The following is a 23,783-nucleotide window of genomic DNA, read 5'->3' on the forward strand; positions in this document are numbered from 1 at the left end:
CCGTCACAAAACCTGATACAATTTTTGATGATTAATTGTATCTATAACGGAAGATACCTAAACGAAAACACGTAAACTCGACAAATAAAGTATTTGTCGTGTTTTTGTGTTTTCATGTCGGCAGGGCGAAAAAGGGCGCCAACACGACATATTCATACCCGAAAACAAGAATACTCGACATATAAATTTGTCGTGTCGGCGTCATCTAAACGTTGAGCTTGCTCGTAGAATGTGTCGTAATTTCGTCTTTTCGCCCAACCAACACGAAAAAACGGAGACACGATAACTTGACAAATAAGGGTTTTTTTCGAGTTTTCGTGTTTACGTGCTGTCGTGTTTTCGCCTCGCCAACACGCTAACACGACATGGCAAGAATAATTAGCCGCCATATTATTGACGCGCTGGCCCCAGAAATTATGCATATACGCCTTTTATTCTGCATGGATACACCATACTATTAGTCACTTTTAAGCATACCACATTATTTTAAATTTGTAGTTTCTTGTGAATGGACGCTGGTTACGAATGAGCTTGGTCTCGATCTTGTCTAAGCGGCAAAATCCGTAAAATATCCCCAACAATTACTCACAGGAGTTATCCTTCCATGCACAAGTCTACATTGTGCACATTAATTAATACTCAAAGAGTAAATATAGGTTCATCAAACATTGGTCTCGGGTATTACAATATGCAAACACAGTAAAATAATTTTGCTTAGCCCGGTGGTCCTGTGGTAACATGCTTGACTGTCAGTACAGAGGTCAGGCGTTCACATCCCGGTCCAGGCATGGGAATGTCTCCTACTCAAATAGGAGGCCTGTACTGGTTCTTTCCAGGAAAGAGGACTTCGCGTATATCGGTTCTATACACCGGGCTAGATAAAGTACCTGGCTGTCTATTTGCGAAGAGTTAGGCTAAGTTAATCGGACATACATATATCTAAAAGATCTCTCTCTCTCTCTCTCTCTCTCTCTCTCTCTCTCTCTCTCCCCCCCCCCCCCCTCTCTCTCTCTCTCTCTGAAAATACTTTCAAAAATTTGATTTTCCTATCCTAGTTGCCAAACTAAGATAGCGTTATTTTAGTATATCAAAGTATAAATATGTAATAAACAAGTAATAAATATATTTTGCTTAAGGAATGAGATAGTACAAGGGCTTTGTATTAAATTTATCAAAGATATGCATTGAGAAATAAATAGTTTGCCTAAATTCATAAGAAATGAAAGTTTTCAAAATCATTATTATCTCCCTTTGCCTATCTCGGTTTCGCAACCAAGATAGACTATGTTAGATACGTCGTGTTTTGTTTCAGCTAGTTGAAATAACCCAATATCTATCATAAAATAAAATAAAAACAGTCCGCGTTTAAATATTTTTATATTAAAGGGAGGTAATATAAAATTTCAAGAAAAGTGAAAATTAAATATTTGTAATCTAACTCTAGGTAATGAGTTTTTTTGTTCCTTAAATAAATCTCTGACACAATAAATTATATGAAAACTGGAGAAAAAAAATGTCATAATTATAATGTTGCTCAGATATGATTGACCACCTTTAAATTTCCACTTGGCTTGTCGTAAATTTACAGGGAAAAGTCGAAAACTTGAAGTTTTTGATGACAATTGTCACGCAAATTTCGAAATTTAGCACGAAAAGAAGAAATTTAACCCACGAAAAGTTGAAGGAATATATTAAGTTTCATATATGATCATTTTAACGATTTCACCGTTTAACTTATACCGCGTCCGAGATTCATCCGGAAGTGATGATGATTTAGCCTTCTAACAATTTGACTAATATACACGTTTGTTAAGTTTTTGATTGCAGGTTATATTTGTAATTACATAGTTGAAAGGTTTAACTCCAAGGGACATACGAAATGGTTCTTTCTGGATAAAAAAAAATCATTCTATTTATTAGGTACAATGGCTTCATTGAATCGCAACATAAAAAATGTGCATTAGAGGTGGTCAGCTACGTTTATCGAACATTTTTGGACATTTTTCACTTATCTTATATTCTGTGATAGATTCATTAGGGGACTAAAAGATCAATAATATAGTGTTAGATCATTATTACAAATATATAGTTCCGTCGGCATTGAGTTTAAAAGAATCTATAGACTTATAGATTTACAAGCAGGTTGTCAATTAATTTCAGGTATTTTGATATTTGATAAATGAATGGTACTTAAAAGTAAAAATTACTTAAACTGAAATCATACTATTTGGAGTCCGGCAATAAAGACATTTTAAGCTCGGTGACAGGCAGTCAATATCATTCTCTAGGTGTTACTTTCTCCAGTAATGGTTCTTTCCTAAAATTCTACAAATTACATAAACCCTTACATAAGTTCTCGGTTCTTTCGACTTTTTACTTTTCCTGTTTAACAAGTAAACACTCCACTGACTAAATGATATCACAAAAGGCGGATATAAGAATTTAACCACAGGTCAAAGCTTTTCATAGTCTATAGTCTATAGTTTTCTAAGTCAATGTAAAGAAAACGAAACCAAGGGCGGGACCAAAGTTGACCTTAGGGTTATAACTTAACTGAACTTGGTAATGGACCAATACAAAAGTTAGACGCCAAATGTGTAAGCACTAGGTCTTGCAGCCTCAGACAAGATTTAAAAGTTTTTGTTGTATAAAAAGTGAGTAAATGAGCAGTGGGCAAGGGCATTTTTTACATAAGGGCATGATTTGAACAAATCTGGGGGAGAAGCGCAACACAACTATCATAGTTTTAGACAAGAAGATTTTTTTTAACTTTCTCCTACATACAAGTCTGCGTAAAACAAGTGAACTTTAGGATGGGGCCAGTTTTGACCCAGGGGCATGATTTGAACAATTTGGTAGATAACTACTACACAATGCTACATGCCAAATATCTATGTTCTAGGCAATAAGGTTTTAGACAAGAAAATTTTAAATGTTTTTCCTAAATAGGTCTGTATAAAACATGTTAACTCCTAGCCAGGTCCAATTTTGTCCCAGTAGGCTTAATTAAATCCATACAAGACCACCATGCAATGCTACATGCCAAATATCTAAGCTATGGGCCTTGCAGGTTTGGAGAAGATTATTTCATTTCTGTTGCCATGGCAACCAGAATTCTAATTGGGAAGAAATTCTTTGAGCAACTTTGTTAGAGGACAATCCAAGGAACATCCACGCCAAGTTTCATCAACTTCAACCGTTTGAATGCACCATGGAGAGATTTGCATAAGGATGCTACAGACCAAATTCGGTGAAGATCTGTTAAGTGGTTCATGAGAAGAAGTTGTTTAAAATCATTTGAATATACTTGAGAGAGGACCATGAAAGGATGCTTCAGACCAAGTATAGTGATGATGTATTAAGTTATATTCTCGGGAAACAGTTGTTCAAAGTTGTTCAAAGTTGTTTTTTTTTTCTGTTTTCAGCTCTTTTGCACCCCCCCCCCCCCCCCCCCCCTACCTCCCCCCAAAAAAGGCCAAGCAGAACAATTTGAACAAACCTGAGAGGTACATGCAAATATGTAACAGACCCAGTTAGGTGCATGTATTAGCTCTAGCAACCCTTTTTTGGCGTCAAATAGAATTATAGACAGACTCGATAGGAGAACCTTAAGGGGTGATACAGACCAATTGTATTTAAAAAGACTTTTCTATTAAAATGTTGACAACGGAGCATCTGAGCATCAGAATTAAAAGAGTAAAATGTATAATCATTTTGGAGGGGAAGCAGGGCCATAACTCCCATTTAAAACCAGGAGTAATGTTGATAGAAGGTGGAAAGGAGGGGTAAATCCCAAACAAAACCGCATGTTTACAACTTCACATGCTCAGAATAACTTACCTATAAAGTTTTATGTCTCTAGGTTGAAGACTTTTGAGGGGACATAACTCATGAAATATTTGTGTCAGAGATATGAACTGGTGTAACATGTAAATGTTTTGGACCCCCCATTATTGAGGTTTACATGCAATATAAGGGAGAACATTAAGCATTCAGGTCAATTAATAGGCAATATTTGGGGGAATATACTCTGTCATTATTTCTGCATCAGCAGTTTTTGAGTTGTCTCCCTTTCATTTTTGGTGGTGTGGTTGGTCCAATTCATTTTTTCTTAGTCAGACATTGTACCGCATTTTGTACAACATTTTGCACAATATTTTGTACAATATTGATTTGTGACTGTTTTATTATTTCACTTTGTTTTATCCACATGCATATTATATGCCATGGATTTAAATAAATCTGAAATCTGAAATCTGAACCTTGTACATGGAAGAATTAGCTTAAGTTTGAATCAAATCCATGAAATCATAGCGGATGTAGTGGAAGTGTATTAAAACTAATATGGATTTTAAATATGAACCAAATATAAGGAACAATCATTTCAAGTTTGAATTCAATCCATTTAGTAATAATAGACTAAGACTGCATCAAAACTTAGTAAAAATGGGTGAAAATGCATGAAATATTGGTGCAATAATTATGAACGTCATATGGTGTGGAACAATCATTTGAAGTTTGAATCAGACCCCTTCTGTAATAACTGGTATATAAAACTGCATAAACATTAACCTGAAATACTAAGTATTAAGGGGACATAATTCATGAAAACTGGTGCCAAAGTTATTTATGTCATATAATGTGGGTGATGATGAGGAACAACTATTTTAAGTTTGAATCAAATCTATTTAGTATTAACAGAAAGTGCACCAAAACGTAGGGAGGTGTCATTCATGAAATATTGGTACAAAAGTTATGGCCCTTGTGCTATATGATACGGGTGATGACGATGATGAATAACTATATTTAGTATGAAGCAAATCCAACAAGTCATAAAAGAGATAAAGCGAAAGTGATGCCACAGCAAAAAAGGATATCTTTCCTTACACTTTATATCTATGGTCAAACTAAAACACAAACACAAGTGGGAAAATTGATTTATTCATGTTGATAACATTATTGTTACAATACACATATTCATACTAATATACATGTATCACACTGTTACTTATATTCCATTTAATGACACTACAACTATTCCACGTCATCAGAATCTTTAAAAGTTCATTTTCAAGTCTAATTCGTTTTGATATCCAGTCCCCGTGTTCACAAAACTTTCTTCTGTCTCAGTTGAGTTTGAGCTTGAAATTTTAATATCAATTTTACTAAAACGCCCAGACTTAATTCCAACTGAAATTGACCATCAATACTGAAAAGTCATTTGAAAATAGTTATTAACCTAAAATTTAGTTTAAAATATGCTATTTAGAAATAAATGTCTTTTTTAAATGACAGATAAAGTATCATTATCAAACTCAACTGAGGCTGAAAATGTTTTGTAAACCCTGGACCTGGTCACTAATCGTAGATTCTTTCTTTACCAAAATAATAGCTGAACAGAAATAGAAACCTTTAATTTTCGGAGTATAAAATCATTTGTCTGCTGCAAATGCATATAGAAACAAAGGCTGTTTACATGTCTAATGATAGCACGCTTGCCTAACTGAAGCCCTTCCACAGACTAGCTTAATAATAATAATCATAATAAAGCCTTTATTTAACGAGGAAAACTCATTTGACGAACAACATCAATCTTCCATGAGGCCCTCAAAACAATACATAACATATACATCTAAAATATTTACATGGTACATTGTAACATATAGAAGACAGACAAGTGCATTTAATACCAGTATTTTGTTTTGTTTATACTATAACTATACGAAGTGCAATATTATAAATATTAAGTATTATGATTGTGTGTTGTGCCAAGCTATGTATAGTGATTTGAATTGCCCTACTGATGGTGCTCTTTTTATATGACTTGGTAAGGAATTCCAGATAGTAGCACCATGTAAAACTTTTTTTAAATAGTTCAGTTTTCGGTCGAGGAAGGTAAAGCTGCAAATTGCTTACATACAAAAGCCTTTGCAAAATCTTATAAGTTGAAAAGTGGGCATAATTTTGCTAAAATGTAAGCCAGAGATATGAAACTTGTTAACCCAAGATGTCAAATCCACCTGTTAAAATGCATGCCAGAATATAAAACTTACCACATGAGGTCAACCTAAGATGCCAAAGATGTGTGGAAAATCTGAAAACATTTGATCAAATAATTCCTGAGAAACATGCATACATGCGAAACTGTTACAAAATTTTTACTGGAAAAAAGGGATAGAATTTAGATAAAATTAAAACTAGAGTTATATAACTTGTCCCGTGAGGTCATCTCTTGATGCCGAAGACATTGGTGAAGTTTAAAAGCACTTTTCTCAGAAGTTTCTGAGAAAACTGCTTACATGCAAAATGTTTTAAGTTATAATTTTAAACCTTGTCGTAAGCAGGTTTTACGAAATAATCTTTTAAAGTTTTGCCATAACTTAAACCTTATCATAAGCTGGTTTCGTAAAGCAGTCTTTTAAAGGTATAAGTGAAAAACTTGTCATAAACTGGTTTCCCGAAACAGCTTTCTTTAAGTTAAAAGTTAGAACTTTGTCATAAGCAGGTTTGGCGAAACAGTCTTCTGAAGTTATAAGTTAAAACTTTGTCATACGCAGGTTTCGTGAAACAGTCTTTTGAAGTTATAAGTTAAAACCTTGTCATAAGCTGGTTTCTTGAAAACAGTTTTTAAGTAAAAAGTGAAAACCTTGTCATAAGCAGGTTTCGTGAAACAGTTTTTTGAAGTTATAAGTTAAAACTTTGTCATAAGCAGGTTTCGTGAAACAGTCTTTCGAAGTTATAAGCTAAAACCTTGTCATAAGCTGGTTTCTTGAAAACAGTTTTTAAGTAAAAAGTGAAAACTTTGTCATAAGCAGGTTTCGTGAAACAGTCTTTTGAAGTTAGAAGTTAAAACCTTGTCATAAGTTAGTTTTCCGAAACAGTCCTTTTAAGTAAAAAGTTAAAACCTTGCCGTAAGCAGGTTTTGCGCAACAGTTTTTAAGCTATGTCATAACTTAAAAGCTTGTCATAAGCTGGTTTCGTGAAACAGTCTTTTGAAGGTATAAGTGAAAGCCTTGTCATAAGCTGGTTTCGCGAAATAGTCTTTTTAAGGTATAAGTGAAAACCTTGTCATAAGCTGTTTTACCGAAACAGCTTTTTTAACTTTGTCATAAGCAGGTTTTGCGACACAGTCTTATTAAGTTATAAGTGAAAACCTTGTCGTAAGCTGGTTTACCGAAACAGCATTTTTTAAGTTAAAAGTTGAAACTTTTTCATAAGCAGGCTTTGCGAAACAGTCTTATTAAGTTTTAAGTGAAAACCTTGTCGTAAGCTGGTTTCGTGAAACAGCCTTTTGAAGTTATAAGGTTATAAGTAAAAACCTTGTCATAAGCTGGTTTTGCGAAACAGTCTTTTTAAGTTATGTTATAACTTTAAACCTTGTCATAAGCAGGTTTCGTGAAACAGGCCCCAGATCAATTGAGCATAATATTATTTGGTTCATACGTGCTTTCAACTGGCTTTCAGTAGATTTTAATCAGATTGAAGCATACATATACATGAATTGTTGAAGATGTTGCCAATTGTTATACGAATCATTTGTTTATTGTGTTATTAATTAAATGTTCACTGTTGCCATGTATATATAGCGTACCATGTGCCACATGGGTCTATGACCTTCTGGTTTAATGAAAATAAAAACTTTGAAACTTTGAAAAACTTTAATATGGTTTGAACACCTTTATATCTTAATGTTCTGTAGAAATGATATAATGAAAATGATTTCAGCACATGCTGCAGGCGTTTCTAACCACTGTAGAATATGTTTGATGTTGACATTTTTAAGCAATTGCAGTGACTGAGGAGACTGTGATATTAACATTATATCTCTGTCTAATTTGAAACAAAAGAATCAATCTTTTATGGTATATATATATACTATTACTGGCAATTTTCCTAAGGGTATTCGCAATGATTTTCCTTTCTTCGGGTTTATTGTTTGAATAATTCTTGGCTATTATTTTTGTTTCGTTGTTTCTCTTTATTGCCATTTAACAAAGCAAAAATATGATATCCAAGATCTATTGATTACATATTTCTCCTGAAAAAAAGGCTAAAAGTGGAAAATGATGCGAATAATATACGAGTTACAAATTTAAGTGCTATGTTATATCCATTGATTAAAGTATTAAATTCCAAGATTGATCGCAAGGCTGTATGTTTAGTAAATAATAGAACCTGAAATGATATCGGATTACACCAAGATTTCAAGATTAAAGATATAAAATTAGGCAAAAACATACAGTATGATTAAAATGTGAATTGGCATATCAAAATGTACCATCTGGTTCAAAGTTTTAAGTAAAATATTTGGATACATCTTTAAACGTTCTGTTGAACTTGCTAATAGTGTTGTTCTACATTTTAATGATCAGATTTTTTTTTTAAAGAAGTAGAATATTATTTTCCCATTTTTTGACTTCATGGTAAAATATTTTTATGCTATAAAATGAAATGAGCCGTGCCATGGGAAAACCAACAAAGTGCATTTGCGACCAGCATGGATCCAGACCAGCCTGCACTTCCGCTGGTCAGAATCCATGCTGTTCACTTTCAAGGCCTATTGCAATTAATGCAGTTTATTTTACGTTGAAGGTGATGGTAGCTTTAAGCTTATTGGAACCCATGTTCGTATTCTGGCAGACACGTTGTGTCGTGCAAGCACGCGCGTACATAGCATGCCTCTGTGCATCGTTTCGCATAATGCTCTCGTCTGAATACCAGCCTAAAAATAGGACCTTACCATTATGTTGGATTATGAAAGTTCACTTTTGCCCTCAAAATGGCATCAAACGTTGAAAGTCTCTAACTGAAGTAAGTTTTCTTTCAAGAAAGGTTTGTTATCAAACAGCATGCAATATTTTACAATCTCAGTGAAAATATCTGACATAAATGAAACTACTTTCAACATTACGGGAAACCGAATTTTAAACAAATCTGATTTTTTCCAGTATGGGCACAGCTGTCGACCACAACCAAAACTGACCATACATTCTGTGAAAGAAGCTTGACCTATGGTCAAAATATCTTTGTTGTCCCTTACTGTGCTCACCACATACCTAAGTGATTTAATTATTGCAAAAAGGTCCATTTGCTCAAAATTCTGTGGTTTCAGCAATATTCAGTGACATGTTTTGAACGAAATAAAATGTCTGTTTTAATAAAACTAAATTCACCATAGAAGGTAAACAATCTGGTAGCAAATAATGTATTTTTTCAATAACAATCAATTTGAACATTTTCCAAAATTGTGAATGCCATATAAGACTGAAGTGAACCTTGTCCTGCCTACATTTCTAGATGGAAAAAATAACATTATTTCTTGATGTTTTGTCAAGTGCTCAGGAAACAGAAAGTATGGCATTTGAACAAGTCTAAATTGATGGTACGTGTAACTGGAAAAAAGGCATGCTCTTTAGCGTGAAGTTGGCAGTACAGCAGTAGCAGCAGTAGGAGCAGTTAACTGCTGCTACTGCCAGCAGTTACAACAGTTAACTGCTGCTACTACCAGCAGTTACAACAGTTAAATTACCTCCCCTGATTGCATCTTGAGAAAATGAAAGTAGAAAATCCCGCGCTTTTCTACGCAAAACGTCTACGTTCCCATAAGGGGTTTGACGTCAACGGCAGATAGATAGATAGAGTGCGAGGATAAGACCTCTGCTGTAAACCAAATATTCTCAAAAACTACCGGCCTGTGTCTGATCTCCCTTTCATTTAAAAAATCTTGGAAAAGGTAGTAAATGCGCGTCTTGAGCGGCACTTGAGTGAAAATAAGCTGCATGAGGGACTGAAGTCTGCGTACAGTCTGAAGTCTGCTCCAGGGATCAGTACTTGGTACAAAGAACTATATCACGTACACTAAACTCGTCAGTGCCATATGCAGACGTCATGGATTGCTTCATCATTTCTACGCCGATGACTCTCAATTATAAGCGAGGCGTCGCTTTGAGATGTGGTCTGGCTTAAATTGTCTCGTGGATGCAACGCAACATGCTGAGGCTCAATGCTGATAAAACAGAGGTAATGTTATTCACATCAAAACATAACTCCAAGTGCATTGAGAACGTCTCGTTGAAGGTCAGTGACTGTGTTAAAATCCACAAAATGTGTTAGGAATCTTAGTGCAATACTTGACAACACTATGGATATGGAACAGCAAGTCAACTATGTGTGCCGGGCTGGATATGCACAACTGCACAGAATAGGCCACGTCATACGGTATCTTACCAGTGATGCCACAAAGACCCTTGTCAATAGCCTGGTTTCCTCACGGTTATCTTTAACGCCTTGTAAAGTGGTATTCCAAACAGCACACTTCACAAGTTGCAACTTGCCCAACACGGCAGTTCGCGTTATCACTAGGACGCCCCGTAGCAATCATATAACACCGGTTCTGAAGAAGCTCCATTGGTATTTTATCCTAGGATCATTTAAATACTTTTAAATATGTATAATAATGTTTGTCTTGTTTTATCTATATGTTTTATATTCATGATTTTTTTTTAATGTGAGAATGCATTTTTGTTTGTGTTGAATGTATAATTGTTTATATTGTTTGTAATGTATTCTTAAAAGCACTTTTGAACGTGTACATGTGCATGAAAAGAGTGCTATATAAATGTGGTATAACAAATGTATGTAAACATATATAACTGATGTTATACAAATTGAACAGCGTTCAATTACTGTTGATTAAAATCGTCATTGATTTTTATTGTTGTTAAATACATGCGTGTCTTACAGCATAATCAAACAACAAATCAAACATCTTTTAGTTATAAATACGAGAGGGACACCAAAAATAGTCCCGACAGGCCGCAAATTAGGGTTCCATGTGTGACACCACCACGCGGACTGCAATTTGAAATCCTTGTCATTTCATTTATCTTTTGTCAGTGTCACGACCTTTATACGCGTCAGTTAAATGACTGCATATCCGAATTTATACGCCTACACCGCTAGCTGCGCTAGTCTAAAACTGTCCTCCGACAGAATATCTCCTTGATCGGATTGCTGATGATAACTACGGTCTTTCGTGTGAGCAATCGTTGTTTCACCAGCTCGACATAAGAAAAGTTGACGTAAAAACACAATGCAATGGCACGAATTTATCACGATGCGAAGGCGCGATAATACGATACGTTATCTATATTAAACTTTCGTACCACTCCGTTTCAAATTTAGGCCGATATAATGTAACTTCAATACTGCTGACATATATCTATATTGTACTTTCGCATCATTTCTCGTGGCAGATCCGTGATAAAATGTTATTCAATCCTACTGAACGATAGCAAAAGGTACAAATAATATATCCATCGCGTATCTGGTATTTTTGCATGGTGTGTTCAAATTATCACACCTCCGTGACTTCCTTTATAACAAGCGCAACATAGCATATAACATGTAGAACGATTAAGATGTTATCCAATGATGGTGGGGTGGCTTTTCACGAGCCCAAAGACAAAGTTAGCACTTAGGAGTAAGATAATAATACTACTAATTGTAATGATGATGATGATGATGATGATTTATTTGGCTATAGCAAGGTGTTTCAGGAACATCATTTTAAGTATATCATTTTAGCTTTGTGGTTATTCTTTGAACCTGAGCCGAACAAAAGTAAGATAGATTTGTCCTCAAATGGAATCAACCACAACTTTCTAAAAGGATACAAGTTATATGCTATAAATTAAAATAGTTTAAAAAGAAGACCATATTTAGGAGAGGCCTTACTAGTATGAAACTTTTATGAAACGGGCCCCATGTCATTTTCAAAAAGAAATGAAGACAAAAGCAACTGGTTTTGTCTGTCCGTAAGACATTTTGACTTGCTTTACAGACTTTAATTTGAGTAATTCTGATGTGTGTATTTTTGTATAAATGTTTAATTATAAATTGACTGTATGATTGTGTATATGTGTGAATGTATATTAATTGAAGGCTATACTGGAAATAAGTTGTATGATATTTGTTTTTGTACACTTAGTATGTAACCTTCAGAAAATAAAGTTATTATTATTATTATTACTATTACTATTATTTGAAATGGGTAGATTTAGAGGGATTGATAGAACTGACAGATTATGTAAAATGTGTAATGCGAATGTCACAGAAACTGAATATCATTTTTTATTATGCTGTACAAAATACTTGCAAATCCGTAGAAAATACCTGACTCACATATCATGGCCAACGATTAATAAATTTAATACTTTAATGTCGTCTACAAATAAATAATCATTGTATAATTTGTGTCGTTTTATTAAAGAAGCTTTTGAAATTCGTAATAGCACTGGAAGTTATGACTGTTTCTTAAACTGAACTGTATATTTTCTATTTGTAATATGTTGCTGTGCTTATTGTCTTTGCCATATTTCTTGTTTATTATTTGTAAATGGCCAAAGGCAAATTGTGTTTTGCCGATTATGCCAATAAACTTGAAACTTTGAAACTTATTTGTAGTTTTTAGACCGTTCTGTTGAGAATTTTTTTTAAGTGTTTACAATTTCTTTCAAAATATTATACGATAAGAGAAAACTATTTATATCTGTTAATTTGGCATCTGAAGTGTGCCAAAATAGTGAATCGTTTTTTTTTTATTGTTTTCATTTTAAGGACTGTAAATTTACATATAGTATATTCGGACCTCGGGTAATATTTTGACTATTGACCGGCAATCCATTCAATAAGTGGTTTATCACATGACTTTTTTTTTTGGCTTTGGCTTTGCCTCTGCAAAATATAGTGTTGCAGGATTTAAAGACCGGCGATTTAAGTAAAGGATACAAGTTATATGCTATAAAATAAAATAGTTTAAAAAGAAGTCCATATTTAGGAGAGACCATTCTAGCATGAAACTTTTATGAAACGGGCCCCATGTCATTTTCAAAAAGAAATGAAGACAAATGCTCTTAAAGCCTTTACCTTCCAGAACAAAAATTATATACATGGTTTGTTTGCGAGTCCGGGATATATAAATTGTACTAAAATAAACTTACCAATATGTATTTTTAAAAATAATCTGTCTTATCAAGATTTCTAACATAGCAACTTGCTTTGTCTGTCCGTAAGCCATTTTGACTTGCATTACATACTTTAATTCGTAGTTTTTTAAAACATATTTCTTCAGACAAATTACTCTAATTTACACATTGTACAGATCTTGCAAAATAGTTTATCTAGATGACAATATGTCTTAATAAATTGTCTAAATGAATATGACAACAACTTTTCCTGTCTGACGACCGTTCTGTAGGGATAATTTATTAAAATTTGTTACAAATTTTGTCTCACAATAAGAAAAAAAAATATTTGTTAATTTGGCATTGGAAGTGTGCATAGTATATTCGGACCTCGGGTAATATTTTGATTATTGACCGGCAAGACATTTAGTAAGTGTTTTATCACATGACATCTTTTTTTTTTGGCTTTAGCTCAGCAAAATTTAGTGTTGCAGAAATTATAAACCAGCGATTTAAGTAAGGGATTAAATAATAGAAAGTTTTAGTTTAGGTTTTGCTGTTGCTGAAACAAATCACCATCAGACTAGTTCAAACCAAAATCGGTTTTAATATGAAATAACCATGAAAGTGGCGACACGTTTCGAATCTAGATTTTAGTAAAATCTTATTTATTTTCCAGCTATGAACCCTACTAGTCAGGTGGTTTTAGTGACAAAAGTGCTCTAGAAATCATTTTATGAGGGCCGGCATGTTAATGCCAGAAGACAACATATTTGTGGAAGCTTGAACCTTACTGGTTACTTTGATAGCTCTCTCCAAAAAATATAACAATGTTTTATGTAAATTTGAGGGGTCAAAAGGTCATGCTATGAAATTCTGATTTTGCGATTTTGTTTTTGTGTAGCTTTTATTTCAATGATTATGTACTGGCAATTTTTCTGGAAAATTGTACCCTAAATGTATTATGAAACTATTTTTTAGTCATTAAGAATTGATGCAAGCCTAAAACAGAACATGAAAAATAGAAACAATGTCTGAAATTAGGGTCAAAGGTCATACATTTTATCTATTTACCTTGAGACGTTGTCATCTATAGATACTATTACTATGTTATCCAAAAGTAATGAATGGAATTTATTCAAACTTCATACAAACATTAAGGAAAAGTGCTTTGTACAAGTAAAATTAATTTATCTAGCTTACTTTTTGAATTATCTCCCTTTATTAAACTTACATATAATATTTTTTTCTAAAGAATTACGCTAAATTTAAATGATCATTTTTGTTGAAATTTCACAAAACGATAAAGACCATTAAAAGAAACTGAAGTGTATAAAGGCATGAGTCTATCTAGCTCATTTTTTAAATTATCTCCCTTTATAGAATTTAGTTGTCTGAACAATATCGTTAAACACTAAATGACAATACTTTCTATTCAGTGGTCTAAATAGTACTTACGTTACTGGCATCAGTTGATTGTTACAAAGCTTTTGTCAAAAGGTCTGTGGTATCCTACTTGCTTAAGGGATTGTTATATAGAAAACGTATCAGCAGATGGTCACAATCAGTACTATAGACATAAAGATCAATATTTACCGAATCATGTACTTGTTAAATCAGACCTCAGCTCCTTGACACTTACGTTATCATCAATATATATCATGTACAGCAGAACATATGATCTTTGATAGTTGTATATTCCCTTTGTCTGCATATTTTGTATCTATTTTAACACAGATATCTCAAGCATTGTTATAGAATATGGTGTTCCTTATTAGCCTATCTGATTTTTTTGAAAATTATTGTCATCACTTGATCGTCATCGGCGTCTGCGTCTGCGTCTGCGTCGGCGTTGCCAGGTAAAGTTTTATGTTTAGGTCAGCTTTTCTCCTAAACTATCAAAGCTATTACTTTAAAGCTTGCATCACTTGTTCACTATCAATAGCTGATTTTGCTCAGCAAGAAACATAACTCCATTCTGCTTTTTGCAAGAATTATGGCCCCCTTTGGACTAAACAATATCAGATTTCTTATTAAAGTTTTATGTTTAGGTCAATTTTCTCATAAACTATCAAAGCTATTGCTTTAAAACTTGTAACACTTGTTAACCATCAAAAGCTGACTCTGTATAACAAGAAACATAACTCCATCCTGCTTTTTGCAAGAACTATGGCCCCTTTTGGACATAGAAAATATCAAATTTCTTGTTCAAGTTTTGTGTTTAGGTCAGTTTTTCTCCTAAACTATCAAAGCTATTACTTTAAAACTTGCAACACTTGTTAACCATCATAAGCTGACTCTGTATAACAAGAAACATAACTCCATCCTGCTTTCTGCAAGAATTATGACCCCCTTTGGACTAAGAAAATATCAGATTTCTTGCATAAATTTTGCGTTTAGGTAAAGTTTTCTCATTAACGGTCAAAGCTATTGCTTTAAAACTTGTAGCAGTTATTCGCCATTTAAAGCTGACTATGCACAGCAAGTACAGTACTCTACATTGTTTTTTTTTTTGTTTTCAAGAGTAACGACCTCTTTTGGACTTAAAATATCATGGGTATGACAATATTTCTATTATACAGAGACAAAAAAAATCAGTTGTGCATCTGCACCCGCAAGGCGCTGCTCTTGTTTTATTTTAGCATGCTTTCATGGTAACGTATGTACCGATGCTTATATTTACTTTTGAAAAAAAAAACTGCATAGCACAGGTATAATTCGATTTTTTTTATATTTGTGAGTTCTTATTTCAATAATTTTAATAAATAAAATGCCACCTCCCACAATTTACTACCCTTTTAGCAATGACTGTCTACCACTGAGTACTAGTATATCATGCTTTGTTTAGCGTACCATTTATTACCAAAATCTATGTTACATTATTACACAATTAGCATTAAGTTTCAGTGCTTAGTTAACAAGCATCTCTAAATTACTTTTGAATAATTCGTTATGTAAATTACTTTAAAGTGCATTCTTTCACCAGACGAAGCTTATTGGTACATACGTTACTTAATTATATTATGTCCTTTGTTCATTAAAACTCTTCATTAGTTTAAACTGTATTTATTTCCACAAATTGTATATACAAACATGAGTACTATATTTAAATTAACAAAGTTTGATAAAAAGACATACATCAATCAAAATAGTACAAACAAACAAACAAAGAAATTTTCAATCGAATGGATTGGAAAACAAGCTACTTAAGACTTATATGAATTCCGCTCCATAAGAAAAACAGAGGTTAGATGAAGAATAGTAACTAGGCTGTGTAACTATGTGTATCATGTTGTGTTAATCGGAATATGAATGTGAAAAATAAATGCATAATGCAAAGTTTTTGTGTGTGTGTGTTTTTTTGGGGTGGGTTTTTTTGTGTTTTTTTTGTTTGTGTGTGTGTGTGTGTGTGTGTGTGTGTGTGTGTGTGTGTGTTTTTTAATGATGATTGAAGAATTAACGAGCATGTTTATGCTATTGTCTCTCGTCGTCGTTTGGGGGTGGAAGAGGGGAGATGTTGATTGTCGCAGCTTATGTACTGAATCTATTTGTTGAGATGATAAATCGTTGAACGTCAGTGAATAGGGAAATATTATGTTGATAAGATAGATGTTCATCACCATACAGTAGATTGTTAAGAGTTAGAGCGCATTGGAGATTGGAAAATATGTCAGTTCGAAGATTTTGGTATTTTCGACAATGGAGCAGATAATGGTTGACAGTTTCTATCTCACCACAATCACATCTAGCGGTGTTTGTGATTCCTCGGCGGTTGAGGTCATAGTTAAGGGAGCTACAGCCTAGGTGTAATCGAGCATGAAGAATTTTGGCCTTTTCTGGATCCAGCATTAAATAAAGGATTTGATTTCGGTAGGTTTTTATTCAGATTTGATTTGAAGGCATTGACTGAAGGAAATGATTTGATATGTTGAGGAAGTAAGTTCCAGTCGTTTATTGTCTTAGGAAGAAAGGAAGATTTGTATGAATGTGACTGGCAAAGGATATTTCTGATGTTTCTTTGATTAAATCTAGTATTGATATTATGTTGGTTTTCAGGAATTAGTGAAGACAGGTAGGCGGGTGATAGACCATTGACCATTTTATAGAACAAAACAAGGCGATGTTTTTTTCGTCGTTCTGTCTGAGGTTCCCAACCGAGATCGAATAAGAGTTTCTGGATGTTACAGAGTTTAGTGGCACCGGTGACTATACGTGCCTCGTTCCGGACGGCCTCGATTTCATTCTTAAGAGCTTCTGTACAGTTGTCCCAAACAACATCAGAATATTCCAGGATTGGACGAATAAATGAAAAGTACATTCGTTCGAGACTTTGTCGATTTAATAGAAATTTAAGGGATCTCATTATTCCAATTCGTTGCCAAGCTTTTTTCAAAGTAATAGATATATGTGAGGACCATTTTAGATCCGAGGAAAAGGTGAGACCGAGATGTTTGTGTTCAGTCACTTCAGTGATTGATATATTGTTCATATATAATTGAGGATGATTGGGTTTGTAAAGTTTTCTTGAAAAGATCATGGATTCTGTTTTTGATGGGTTGAATGTCACAAGCCATGCTTTGGACCAAGAGTGTATAGTTTCAAGATCAGTGTTCAGAGTGGTACTGGCTAAAGCTGGATCATCTACGATGATATAAAGACTAGTATCATCTGCAAAAAGACGAATTTTAGAACCGATGTTTGAAACAATGTCGTTAATGTATGTTAGGAATAACAAAGGTCCTAGAATAGATCCTTGCGGGACACCAGCGTTGATTGTCGACCAAGAGGAAAATGCATTTGCTGACACAACTCGCTGCTTACGCGTGGAAAGGTATGAGGTTATCCAGTCCAGAAGTAAGCCCTTAATACCTAGAGAGGATAGCTTATGAAGAAGTCCGCGATGCCACACCCTGTCGAAGGCCTTTGAAACGTCACAGAACACGGCTCGAACTTCCTTGCCGTTATCGAGAGCATTGCAGATGTCGTTATGAAGATATACCAGTTGGTTCACTGTAGAGTCACCTTTGATAAAGCCTGATTGAAGAGAAGTAAGAAGATTGTTTTGAGTGAGATAGTTGTAGAGATATTTGTGAATACACCGTTCCATAAGTTTGCCTATGCAGCTTAGAAGGGAGATTGGTCGATAGTTCGAAGGTTTTGAGGGATCTGATTTTTTAAAAACTGGAGTAACGTTTGCTAGTTTCCAGGACGAGGGGAAGAAGGCATGCGACAATAACTTATTGAAAAACTTGGAAAGAGGTTCAGAAAGTTCTGCCTTACCTTCTCGAAGAAGTTTAGGGCTGATGAGATCAGGACCACATGCTTTAGATGGATCAATGAGGGATATAGCATCAGAGACGTCTGTTGGTGTAATAAGAATATTCGTTAGGGTAGCTGTAGTAGAGGATGGGCATGGTGGCAAAATTTCATTAGTGTCATCTATGGTGGATTGTGAGCAAAAGAAATGGTTAAGGAGTTCTGTCTTTTCTTGGTCTGTAGATGCTTGTATATTTTGGTCTTGTAGCGTTGGAATTGTCTGAGCTGTTGTTTTATTTGTTAGTTTTTTAGCAGTTTTGAACCAGAGTTTCGCTGTTATTGTGTTTGAATTTACTTGTTCAATGAGTTTATTTTGGTAGTTTTGTTTTGATATTCGTATTAGTTTTGTAACCTCGTTACGTATTGTTTTAAACATTGTCCAAGCTTGTTCAGTGTTAAGTCGTTTTGCTGTTTTGTGTAACTTCTTGCGCTTCCTAATAGCCTTTCTTATCGTGTTATTTAGCCAAGGAATGTCGTTTTGTCTTATTGTGACTGTTTTATTTGGAATTGATTGTTGTGCTGCAGTTAATATTGCGTGTGTGATGTCTTCAGTGGCTTTGTTAAGGTCAGTGTTTTCTATTATGGTGTCCCAGGTAGTATTATGCAGTATTGTTTTGTATTGATCATAGTTACCTTTGTCGTACAACCATACTTTTCTTTTGAATGTAGTATTTATAGGTTTGTCTAGTTTAAGAACAGCAACAGTAGGGCAGTGAAATCGAATCATGTCAGGAATGAATGGATCGGCAACAAAGCTTGTTAGTACGTGATTATTATTTTTAACAAAAATGAGATCAATTAGAGAGGATGAGTTTTCTGTGAAATGTGTTGGTGATGAAATTAATTGTTCTGCCTGGTAAGAGGAAATTAGATTTGATATCTTGTTTGTCTGAGTGTTTAGGATGTTGATGTTAAAGTCACCAGCAACTAGGATATTATCACAAGGTTGGTTAAAAGCTTGGTCTATGGACTGTTCAAGAAGAAGCCATTGCTGATTATTTGAATCCGGAGGACGATAGATGCCTCCTACAATGATGACACGATGTCTAAAATTTATTTCAAGCCAGAGAGCCTCTATTCCAGCAACAGAAAGGTCGTCACGATGTTTGGCGAGAAGGCCATCTCGAATGTAGATAGTGACTCCTCCACCTATGCGATCATTATGATCACAGCGAAACGGTGTTTGAAAGTTAGGTATAAGAAGATCGTCATTTGATGTTGCAGGAGATAGCCAGGATTCTGTGAAGAGAGATAAGAATATCGTAAGGCCGAGCTTCTATTTCTAAAATGTCAATTTTAGGCTTGAGACTTTGAATATTTAGATGCATAACAGAAAGACCACTTTGCAATATTTCACTGTATGCGGATAAAGATGAGTTTTCTGATGAAATTGTACTATTGGGTCCTGGATGTGGGTGTACATTTCCAGAGATTATGAGGAGTAGAGGCAACAGTTGAGAAGATATGTATGTTCGAATGAAAGTACTGACCGTAACAGAATGTACATGTATGTTTAAGTGATTGCATAAGAAAAGTGTGACTGGAAGGCGCTTTTTGTTTGAGTCATGAATTTCCATGATCAAGGAGGCTGATATGTGATTAATATCTGTAGTTAAGCCACCAGTCTTCGATAGAGTTATTTTGCTGCAATAGGGCGGATCAGCCCCTCCGACGACGAGAGAATGGAACGTGCATAAATTACAAGTTTTAAAATAATAAGTGAAAGACGTGTAAAAATGAATATGTACAATAGAGAGTTCATGTTAATTTCCGAAACATTTTGGTCATCGCCACTGAAACTTAACTGCTTAATGTATGAAATAAGATTCTGATCTTTACAGCTGCTAATATGTGATACGTTGTCTCATATGAGGTGTTGGTACCTATGGTTCATTGGCTAGTTTTAGACTGTAAATACTTTATAGACCCTTAAAAAAAAAGGAAAAAAAGACAACAATAATTTATATACGAGTATAAAATGGGAGATTACTCCAGCAAGCATAATGAGCCGGTGTTACGAGTATTCTCCCTTATATTGTACACTTGCTTACAACGAGAAATTTTCGTTTGATTAAAGCTACGTAACCGTTCAATATTAATAACTTTTTAATTTGAGATCGTAGTGATACATGTAAAGGCATAATGCAAGTTATTCCAACGAAATCAATGTTCCAAACACTGCAGTTCTTGCACGAAAAGAAATTGCAAGACTGCCGTTGGAATATTAACGTACTTCGAGTAGATGTTTGTATAGATTAGACATAACATTTTCAGTTCAAAGTATGTAGTGAATCGCTACTTTAATTTCGGGCTAATTTTAAGAGACCCTTGCTTGAAATAGGCAAGAGATGTTTAAAAATAAAGGTGATTTTTTTAAGAAACTTGACTCATTAGCTCGCTAGCATTACGGCTATTTAATGTATACATACTACATGTGTATTAGAAGATAAATGTTGAAAAGTTTTTGCGCATGATAATCATGCATGGTTTTGTAGGAAGTCAGTATTGGTGTAGTAATGACATAAAGGTTGACAATTAGTTTAAGGTAACTTGACATGAACAACCAAGATGGCGTCATGAAATTAGGGTTGGTCACATTATTTATCCCTATAGACAATATGCTGCTATAGAGGTCTAAAATGCATTTTAATCATTTAACACACACATAAACAATTGTAAAAATGCATTTAATTTATAAAATTATAAAATCAAATGTTCTGAAACTCACCATGAAAACTAGTCAATTTTTGTGCGCATTTTGCAGAAAAGTTATGTATCCAAACTGAAAAAAAATTATATCCTCATATCTTTGAATGTGTCCTTCAGGTGCTCCACCTATGAACAAAAGAATTTATCCACTGAGTTTTATGCTATTTGCTCTGGAATTTCATCAGTAAATTATAAATTTCAATATTTTGTTGCAAATAAATTCAGTAACAAGGGGCTATGCAATTTCAAAAATATGTTTATTGTAAAACTCACCCATTCCTATGAATGGAAAATGAACCTAAACATAGCTGATTTTTTGGGTATATTACATTATATTTTATTACCCTTTCATGTTCAAATGAAAAAAATCCTTATCTAAACTGTCTCTGTATTTTTTGGAGGCAACAGAAAATCAAGAAAATGTACTTTATCAATTACATTAAACATACATTAATTTAGTATGGCCTAAGATCCACACTTTCCATGAGATTTCCATGCAAGTCAGTAAAGTTTTGACATTGAGGGTTATTCAAACAGTAGCAAACACATTTGAACTAGGACACAGGTTGAAAAATTGTAAACGTTTTATAAAATTTAAATACAAACAATGTAGAATTACTAAGAAATGAACACATCACTCAAAACTCTTAATATGTGAGGATGTAAAGTCTCAGAAGTAAAGACAAAGTAAACTTACATGTACTTTGAATTTTTTTAACGACCCTCATACTGCAAGCAGGTTTCAACTTTTTAGGGTGTAAAATATAGAAATTTATAATTTACTGATGAAATTCCAGAGCAAATAGCATAAAACTCAGTGGATAAATTCTTTTGTTCATAGGTGGAGCACCTGAAGGACACATTCTAAGATATGAGGATATAAATTTTTTTCAGTTTGGATACATAACTTTTATGCAAAATGCACACAAAAATTGACTAGATTTCATGGTGAGTTTCAGAACGTTTGATTATACGTTTTTGTAAGTTAAATGCATTTTCACAAGTGTTTATGTGTGTGTTAAATGATTAAAATGCATCTTTAGACCCCTGTAGCAGTATATCGTCTATAAGAGTAAATAATGTGACCAACCCTAATTTCGTGACGCCATCTTGGTTTTCCCTGTCAAGTTACCTTAATACAGACGTCGTCCACATGTTTTCCGTGATATATTGTAGGTAAATTTACAGAGTTTGTATAGAAAAATAGGTTTCAACGTGTGATCGAGACTATATTTTGTGTATTTCAGTTGTTTGCAGTTGGGTTGTTGCCTTTTAAATGAAATTTTTGTTTTCAGTGAAATATTTTCGTTTTACATTGTGTATTATATAGTGTTCGTTATATTGGATTTTAGATAGCGGAAAAAATGGAGTTTAGAGTGAACTTTGATGTTGTTTATTGTATGTTTCCTAATTTATGTACATTTTGGTTTAGGCTACTGGTAATCATTCAAGATGAGTTACATTGGATTTTAATTGATGGTAAAAAAGAAGAATTTGTCAAAAAGTATAATGACAATTAGCTGAGTAAAACAAATAAATAGTAATAATAATAATAAAATACACATTGATAAATTATATGTTTGTAGTACCTGACACGTTATATAAACGATAAATAGAACAGACAGATCAACAGACATTTTCATCAATAATAGGTCCAAATGAGTTTGTGTATGAACAAATTGTACAAAGGTCAAATTAGCTCATGTATTTAAAATAAATGAATTCGGTAATGAAATATATACAATTTGATTTTTCATGTATGAAGTACACAATATGTTAAGCCAGTTAAATACAGTAAACCTCGCTTATAAGGAACAGCTTGGGGACCTCTAAAAATTGTTCCTTATAACCGAGGTTCCTTATATCCGTATAGCGAACTAATTCCTTGTAACCGAGGTTTGTATAACGAACACAGTTTATATAGCGAACGCTATTTGACTGACATTTGAAAAGGGCTCCGGGTCGACCATGAATCTTTATGTGAGAAAGTTGTGAGTGTAGTACCGGTCCTTTCCTAGAGAGAAGGTAAGGTAAACTGACTGCGTGCATATGACTGAAATAGTGTTGAAACACGGCGTTTAAACCTAAACTAAGCCAAAATGTACGTCGGTAAGAATGACGTGATTTGTGTTTATTTTTTGTCGGCTATTTCTATCTTCTTTTTTAGGAGCACTACATTATGATTATAAGATATGTTGCAGCCCTTACCTTGCTCGACAGCATGTTATGTAAATAGGCATCAATACTAATATAAAATAAATGTTCAAATAATTAATACAAAAATGTTAAATTAGACTACCAAATAAAATTTAGAAGTAGGGTGTTTATGACATACAGTGCATTACGACTAAACAACGGCGCCATACATACGGACTAAAGTGTAAATTATACCTATAGTTTTGCTGTTGTCCATTTTAGAACCTGCTATAATTTTTACAATTGAAAATTTGGTAAACTGGACTGTTTGTAACTGTTAATCATGCGTAATTAACACATTTATTTAGGATAGTATGACATGACCGTGTCCACGACTGATTTTCGTTCACTATTGTCCACATGAAATACCTAATACATGTAGCTCTCAAACATAATCTCGAGTAAATATAAGTTAATGATGATATTATTTATTTTCTTTTTATCATATCCGTGAAATAACAAACTAAATACCATAGAAATGAAATAATATGTGTTTATTCATGTGCATAAAAGCGCGTAAAAGTGCCGACGTTACTCTGACGTCATCAGCGATTCTCCTGTTTATTTCCAGTTTTCAATAATTTTTATTCTTTATGT

The 23,783-nt window shown here is 33.9% G+C and overlaps 1 protein-coding gene across 1 annotated transcript; it reads right to left on the reverse strand.

Annotated features, from left to right (window-relative positions):
* Positions 1-1,970: 1,970 nt before the first annotated feature.
* Positions 1,971-23,403, reverse strand: LOC123535751 (uncharacterized). Its single transcript, XM_045318500.2, has 4 exons — positions 23,382-23,403; positions 18,246-19,520; positions 17,875-17,999; positions 1,971-2,042 (listed from the first exon to the last, which is right to left on the reverse strand). Exons 1-4 carry the CDS (start codon positions 23,401-23,403, stop codon positions 1,971-1,973), a joined length of 1,494 nt encoding a protein of 497 aa, XP_045174435.2.
* Between the last annotated feature and the right edge of the window lie 380 nt (positions 23,404-23,783).

Source organism: Mercenaria mercenaria, chromosome 17 (assembly GCF_021730395.1).
Source record: "Mercenaria mercenaria strain notata chromosome 17, MADL_Memer_1, whole genome shotgun sequence".
NCBI lineage: Eukaryota > Metazoa > Mollusca > Bivalvia > Venerida > Veneridae > Mercenaria > Mercenaria mercenaria.

Coding starts and splice junctions, on each gene's coding strand:
- LOC123535751 (XM_045318500.2), bottom strand. CDS start 23,403: ATGGACAACAGCAAAACTATAG. Junction 19,521..23,381: donor GGACAACAGCAAAACTATAG/GTATAATTTACA, acceptor CTCTCTTCACAG/AATCCTGGCTATCTCCTGCA. Junction 2,043..17,874: donor TTTCAAAGGCCTTCGACAGG/GTGTGGCATCGC, acceptor TTGATCTTTTAG/TCCCCTAATGAATCTATCAC.